The sequence below is a fragment of the Apteryx rowi genome, unplaced genomic scaffold (assembly GCF_003343035.1).
Source record: "Apteryx rowi isolate R43461 unplaced genomic scaffold, aptRow1 scaffold_96, whole genome shotgun sequence".
NCBI classification, from domain to species: domain Eukaryota; kingdom Metazoa; phylum Chordata; class Aves; order Apterygiformes; family Apterygidae; genus Apteryx; species Apteryx rowi.
In genome coordinates this window covers 1,040,810-1,048,909 of record NW_020451271.1, presented here as the reverse complement: position 1 = coordinate 1,048,909, position 8,100 = coordinate 1,040,810, and the positions used below count along the sequence as shown (strand labels likewise).

The 8,100-nt window shown below is 39.4% G+C and overlaps 1 protein-coding gene across 1 annotated transcript in view; it reads left to right on the top strand.

Moving 5' to 3' along the window:
- The first annotated feature begins 7 nt into the window (after nt 1–7).
- The window catches only part of CA8 (carbonic anhydrase 8), a 50,442-nt gene continuing 42,349 nt past the window's right edge, over nt 8–8,100 (top strand). The window contains exons 1-3 of the mRNA XM_026054708.1: nt 8–26; nt 233–424; nt 4,313–4,437. Coding sequence (XP_025910493.1) covers nt 4,432–4,437 — 6 coding nt within the window. The 5' untranslated portion in view covers nt 8–26; nt 233–424; nt 4,313–4,431. The remainder of the gene's footprint in view (nt 27–232; nt 425–4,312; nt 4,438–8,100) is intronic.

Genomic DNA, 8,100 nt, shown 5'->3' with positions numbered 1-8,100 from the left:
CGCCCCGGAGTGGGGCTACGAGGAAGGTGAGGAGGCGGCGGGCAGCGGGCAGCGGCCCCCGCCCCGCAGGAGCCTTCCCCGCCGCGGAGCGGGGCGGGCGCGGGAAGGGGGCTGCGGACGCGAGGCGGAGGGGAAGGTCGCGCCGGCGGCCGCGCCGAAGCGCTGCGCTGCCCGGGGCGGCGGGGGGAGCGCGGTGCCGCCGGCCGCCTCACGGCTCTTCCTCTGGCGTTAGGGGTCGAGTGGGGGCTGATCTTCCCGGACGCCAACGGGGAGTACCAGTCGCCTATTAACCTGAACTCGAGAGAAGCGAAGTACGACCCCTCGCTCCTAGAGGTGCGTCTGTCGCCCAACTACGTGGTGTGTCGCGACTGCGAGGTGATCAACGACGGGCATTCAATTGAGATCGTCCTGAAGTCCAAGTCAGGTACGCTGAGACGCCGCTTACGCGTTCCCCGTGAAGCCAAAATGAACGCCAGAGCTTATATTGCCTTAAAAACTTGTCGCATGTGTGTAATCCAGTATAGGACCAACAACTGCTTCCAGCAGCCAGTGGTCACGCTGCTTCGGTGTTAATGTAGCCTGCGGGAGTGCTTCTGCTCCAGTCTTGGGCCGGAAAAGGGGCTGCAAGTTTCAGCTCCAAACTCATGGCCTGTCAGGTTGCTTCAGAGCAGGTTCAGAGTTTTATTTTGTGGTGGTGTCATCTAATTCACTGGCATTAACAGCTGTCTGCATTCAGAAGCAGTCCAGCTTGCCACGGAGACAGCGTGATGCCGCTTTGTATAGCTGGCTGCTCCAAAGAGCATGCAAGTTCTCCATTCAGTCGCGTGGGCTCTGATTAATAACTATAGGCTTCAGCAATTTGTTTAAGATAGATACTCCAGTTACAGGCAGTTACAGTGTAGATAAAGAACAGGTTGCAAAATGGTCCTCACTTCTTAAAGAGCTTTTCGGTAGCATTCATCAAAGAAAAACTAGAAGCCAATAAAAGAAGCAGCTCCAACTCAAATGAAGTGGCAGGATCTCTTGACTCAGACCTTTAATCTAACCTATTCTGTATGAAGGAGACGATTGTCAAGAAAGTAGGGAGAAAAAATCCTTTGTATTTTCTAAACACTGTGGTACTTCTTCCCATGTGTTTGGAAGGGTGTCCAAGTTATTCTAACCTACATTAGCTAGTAACAGCCTTTATGGGGCAATTAAACAGCTAAGGATTGCCCAAACGATTCCAACTTTTTGTTTCCTTCTGAGATACCAGTAGTCTTGGGAGCGAGGGAGTCAATTCAGTTTTACACAGAATTTTTTAAAACAGAAAGGTTTCAGTTATTTTAATAATGATGTTTTCCTTTATAGTTTCCCTCCCATGCTAGGCTGTGTATTTTATTGCAAAACAGAACATTTCTTTCTGCAGAATTTTGCAGATTTCCAATGAAGTAGCAATTTCATACTTCCAGTCAGTTTTACTGCCTTCCTCGGAAGCAGAGCTGTATTCCCAGGGAACAAGGTTTTCTCTGCAAGATCTGAAAGGTTCTTGAATTTTCTTGCAGAGGAAGTAAAAGTGACCACAAATATCATCACTTGCATGCCAAGATGCTAATCATTCAGCCCTACCTTTTCCAGAGGAAGTTTGTAACTTAATAGCAATAATACAGAAATAAAAATAGACCAACACACCTACATGCATGTGCAAAAGCACTGGAGGTATAGAGGAAGGAAAGTGCTTCTTTTTAAACTTGAATACAGTGTGATGCCAGACTTGTGAGTGTTGAAATATAAGAAACAATGTGAAATAGAATAAAAGTTTGTGATTGAGGTACGGCACTAGGATTTAGGAAATCTCAGTTTAGTTTCAACTTTTCCTTGGATTTCATATCACATAATTTCCCGTTCTCCATTTATGGACTGGGGATAATTTTTCCTTTTCTGGGAGGTGGGGACAAAATTTGTTATCCCTTCCTAGAGGAGAAAAGAGTTAATAAGCTGCGTTTGACCTAGTATACTGGCCAATTTTCAGCAACTGCAGAAACTCAAGCAGCTTCTCTTCCTCACAGGGGATCTCCGATGGCAAGTCCATTTAGCCAGATTATTTTAATAGGAACTGTTGAGCACTAAGTGCTTTTGAAACTCTGTGCAATTAATGTGTAAGAGGTTCCCTTCTACTGTAATTTTAACAGCCAAAGTAAAACCTCCTGGTAGAAAAAAGTAAAATGATTAAGATGATACATACTAAAAATAAGTTTGTCATTAGTGATGATTGATTTTGTCCTTTAATTCAGGATTTTGTCCTTTAATTCAGGTCCATCTGGAATTCCCAAATCTTGCTTGTTGTAAACATTTTTACAGGCTGCTTCCATTTTGATCATCGTACATACGTTATGCATTAGCTGGAAGAAGCATGACCAAATGTGTAATGGAACCGTATACTGAAAAATGTTTCAGAGAATACAGAGACTTCTCTTAAGCCAATGGTGGATTGCACAGTGGATGATGTTTTCAGAATTATTTTCTAATAAGGATCAAAAATTGCTGAAAGGCAAAGAAAAGTTAAATATTTCATGCATTGACAAGGATCAAAATTTGATGAAGGACAAAACAAAGATAAACATGCTCCATGCATAGAAATACTTTTATCATGGGATCAGTGTTGTAAAATGAGCCTCAGAAATAAACTCTTGGAAACTCCTGCAGATCCAAAACTACATCATAGAGAGAACATTTGTTCTAGTTGCACATACACTAGAACCAATAATTTAAATCAGAGAAAATGCTCTGTTTTCCTAAAAAATAGCATTAATAAAATACCATGTTTCCCTTTATTCTTCCGGATTTCCCCAAATACTTTAACTGATTGTTTTCCCTCATGTTCACCAGATTTGCAAATTTGCACTATAGGATATAGCTATAGGTAGAATGAGCAAAGAACGCAAGTTTAAGATACAAATTTGAATCTATAACTACATTTAGGAYGATTCACTTTAGAAGCCCTAATGGTTGTTAGTTATGGCATATCGTTAAGAGAGGATTAGTCTGAATATTTCACTTTTTTCTCCTGTGTAACTGATTGTGAAAACCTTAATTGACAGTTTTCTTCTGTTTTTTTTTATAGCTCTCTACTCTTGTTTTTGTATTTGTACAGTTGCAGTATGATTCAATTTCCGAATTATGTTTTAGTAGTATGACTTGTGCTCCCAACTAAAGATATATAGTGTGTATGTCCAAATGACTTTATATTATGGAACTGTCATTCCCTAAAGCTGTACATTATGCAATTAAATAATCCTTATTGACTATCAGAGATTATAAAAGGCTTATTCAAAGTCTATGAAATGGAAATTAGAATTTAATGGATTCCAAGGAAGGCTATGATTGCCATTAAATAAAATCTAGCCTGGGACRGAAGCCCAGTACTCAGTGATTTCAGCAAGAAGTTACCTGCAGCTTGCAGAATATTATTTAGTCTGAAGCAGATTCACAAATTCCTGGACAAAATGTTTCCACTGATTAATTAATAAGTACATTGGGACTCATGTAAGTACAATTGTTGTTTTCACTACTTATTCTTATGGTGAAAAGCTATATTTATGCAAAAGGGTTATTATATAGATTGGTTTCTTAGTCTTGCAGTTGTGGACAGATGCTCTTAGGACTTTCTCAATGTTTAAAGAAACAGCAGTAAAAAACAGCATGGCAGCCTAGAAGCTGATTGTAAGTAAGATATGTTGTTGCTACTACATAATAGGCTTGATTATGTTTGCATATGAAGGTACTCTGTATTTCAGAAGCCTGACAGGTGGTATATGACTGAACATCTTTACCGAGCAAAATATTAGCAACCAAAAGTTTCTATCAGTTTCCGTGACTCATAGTGAGTACAGGTGATAGAGATTAAGCATTTGGACAGGTTGGTGGTAGTTATCAGTTTAACTCAGAACCTCTTCACCATCTGTTTAGAACACAGAGCTACTGTCTCGATAAGAGTTTTGAACTTATTCACTCCTCTGACTGATAAAGGTGTACCTTTACACCTTTACAATGCTTTTATTTTGTGTTATGACCAGCTGTTCTGCCTCATAAAGCTAAGAATACAGCATAACAGTATTTTCACAGTTGCATGTAACTGCATGAATTTGGATTCCGTAGCTAGACAGTACTCAAAGAGTAAAGCTATCAAGTCTGTCAACTTTTACTCTTCTCCTCTCTAATACATCTCATAGTAAAGAACCTTGCAACAATCTCCCCACTGTATTTGAAAAATATATTCAGTGACTTGTCTGCTTGGAAAGTTAAGTTTGTTACCATTTGTGTTCTTTTCCAGTGTTAATAGGCGGGCCATTACCTCGAGGACATGAATTTGAACTACATGATGTTCGATTTCACTGGGGGAGAGAAAACCAGCGTGGTTCTGAACACACGGTTAATTTTAAAGCCTTTCCCATGGAGGTAAGAGTGATGCTGCATTGCATAAGACCTGCTAAATGCACAAGGTTTTAAATCAGAGCCTGAACTCCTGGTATTTCAAAAAAGAAATTCTTTTAGCTCAGCATTTTATTGCTTTATATTTCAACCAAAAAGCTGTCTTGCTGAGGTGTGCTTTAGTGCAGGTAAATTAGGATATGCATCTGGAATAGAATGCCTCCAGCACTCATCACATTGTGTGATTAATTGGTCATAAGGTTAACTTGCAGAATTATTAACTTCTGTTTTAATAATATTAGTGTTCTAACAAGATCTGCGGTTTCAACACTTCCTGTCACCTTGACTAATAGCTATAGATGGGGAGAAATAGCCACTAGAAATATTTCCATGGTAAATAATAACAATTTAGGTAAATTTGGAGTAAGCATATGGTAATTTGTTCTTGAAATAGTTTTACATGTCTGAAAACTGAAGATTACGTAAGATTCTTAGCTATGTTCTTTCATAGCCCAATGAATTACAATTTTTGAGACACAAGCAAAGTGATAATGCAATCTGAAAACTTCCAGCTGTTCACAGGGTGTCAGCTTGGGTTCCTAGGCAACCGAAATACTAGGACCCATTTCTCCTGCCCTCCAGCAGCCATTCTTCATTTTACTTCACTATCCATTGCTTCATTGCTTACACTTACCAAGGAGTGGTTTGAAGTATCCCTCAGTCCTTGGGCTGCAACACTAGCTTTGACAGATACCAACCCTGGTGTTTGGTGACTTCAGTTATGCATCTTTTATTTCATTTGCTGTGTGCTATATCAGTTTTAAAGAAACTGTCAAGATTTTCTTCCAAGTTCTTTGAATTATTTTTGCCTTGTATATTTATGATAATCCCTTGGGAGCCTGAAACTCTACTTCCTTTTTATCTGGAATTTAGTATTGTAGTATTATTCATGAGCGCCGGATTGCTGGGATAGAACTGCTTTATGGAAGAGAATATAAAAAGTATTGGAGCACATACTGCTGAATTAAGCATAAAAAACATGCGGACTTACACCACTGATCTAGGTCATAGGGTTGTTCAGGTACCAGCTTTAAGAGTGGTGGGTGAGATCTAGGTCTCTGTTGTTAACTATTTTGTAATCAATCAATCTATCAAAACAAAGCTGATATAAAGCCACTCATACTGGCTTTGGAGGCAGATTTCAGACAGATCCTGTCAATACAGGAGATACACTTGAATGGGGAAGACTCACCAACCAAAGTGAAAGCGAAGGAATAACCTCTGCCTCGGGTTTACCTGAGTATGGGTTATATGGGCAGTAGGACCTTCAGGCTACTGCAGTGTTACCCTGAGACAGGAAGTAATTTGTTCATTATGAAACAGCTCTGCTCAGTGCTGTTCCTCAGGACTGATCCAGCATGTGGCGATGAAGAAATGTTGATAGAACTATGTCAAGCGGTGTGCTTGGGTATCTAGCTGGGTCGGCTGTCTCCTTATTTATCAAGGATCTCTTCGCAAGCGGTCTTGGTGGTGTGTGGGAACAGACTAAGGAACTCTGCAGAAACCCCAGAATTCTCTGCTTCATTTCAGTTCAAGGAGAAATATTCTTGACCTAGAGATCCAAGTCAATTGCCTTAATCAGTCACAAAGGGATTTCATTCTTCACTTACTTCAAAAGCAGCATGGCAGCTGTACAAACAAAATGCTGGCACAGTTGAAGAATATCATCTCAAGATAAGCAAGCCGCTGTTATTCTGCCTCTTGCATCTAAACAACTTTCAGCTAAACTCTGATCCTAAGAAATAATGGTGCAAGAAATCTGTAGCAAAAGCAATTGACTTAAAATACACTTTAAATATAGCATGAATATATAATTTGGCAAGTAGATCCTCATGCAGTTTAATTCTTCTGGTAGAAAATTGCAGCATAGTAGTCACTGTTGTATCTGGAGTCAGCTGCACACAGGTGTACTGGCTGGAAAGATTCATCATCTTCTGCATTGGACAAAATCATCTTCTGTGTTGCACAAAAAGTGCAGGGCAGTCTGTTTGGCAGATGAGTCTCACTCCATTCTGCTATATGCATAAAGAGCTGCTATATCAAATCCATCTCGAATTGTCCAAATCAAATATTTTCCGTGAGCAGTAGTAAAATAAGTGCTTGTGACCACTATAAACGTTTATGGAGCAGCACATCTAAGACTCCAGAATGGAAGATTTTCCATATCCAGGGATTGCCCCACCTAATTGTTTTTGCTGAGAAGAGTCACTTTGATCAGGGGAACAGGAAAACTGTTTTCTTGACTTTTAGAGTTAGCGTTAGTTTGCACTCTAGTTTGAAATCAACATATTCTGAACAAATATTGGCCTTGATTTTCACTGGACTGGTAGATAATAGTTACTTAACACAAACAGTGATAGATGCCTATTTTGGCTAGGTACAAGCACTTTGGGGGAATTTATACTCTCATGCAATACTAAATGCAAAATAAGCAGGCAGACCTGCTAGTGGAGCAAATCTAGTAAGATTTTTTTCTTAGGAAGCTAGAAATGAATTTACAAAGCAAATGATAAAGATTTTAAGTTCTTGACCCTTTGTGGAGAAGAAAAAACAAGTGAAAAAGTAGTAATATAAAACTAGAAGTGCCTAGTTTAACTAAGTGCATTAAGAGCACAACGAACTAGGCCCAGATTATATACTCTGTTACACTATTATAAATCCTGAGCAGTTCTATGGAAGCCAATTTAGCAATTTTGGATTTGAACAGATCTATCTGAGATAACTATCTAGATATGCGTAATTGTTGACTGAAGCAGTAGTTTGGCTTTCAGACTGAAGGTTTTAAAGATTTTGTTTTATTCCATTGGCCCAGATATTTGCAAAACAGCTTCAGACTATCAGTGTAATGATCTCTGTAAAGTACGACTTTAAGAGAGTGCTATTTTTCAAAGTTTGGAAGAGAACTACTTCTTCAGTGACTTCCGTAGACGCTTCACCTTTGATACCATAACTGTTTTGACAGGAATTAAGCAATATCCTGTATTGATTAAGCAATACCTGTGTCTCTTAGTGCAACGATCTGTTATTTCTTACTAGACAGCTGGGGCCTTTACACATGGTTAGGATACATAGATTCATGGTGAAACAGGTTAGACTTCTCAGCTTGTGTAACCTCTGGAACACCTTCTCAAACTAATTTACTTTGGAGAAAAGCATTGTTCATGTGACTCAGAGGCTGAGTTGTTATTTTTATTTCTATCTGAAGTTAAGCAAAGACTTGTTTTCCGCCTTTCTTGACTAAGAAATCAGAATACTTAAGTGTTATCATTTTCACTGAAACATCTGTGCTTGCAATCAGTCAGGAAAGCGGGAGAAAACAAAAAATAGTTGCCAAAGGTGGATATCATAGCGTGTCTTTTTAAACAAAAGAAAAGCAGTATACTGTACATACTGGTACAATACCCGTACTCTTCTCTTTGTTCCATGAAAATAAGAAGAAACACGAAAGGCTTTCTTACCTTTCGGCCAGAAATTGGAAGGGGATATTTGTGCAACCTTCTCCAGGAATCATTCTCAGCAACTACTTTTACTGTGCATAAATAGTGTTACTTTGCCCTTTGGCCACCGCTTGTGTTAAATTTTTAATAATGTTTTTAACAATGAAAGATTGTTTCTTGCCAGCAAATGGAA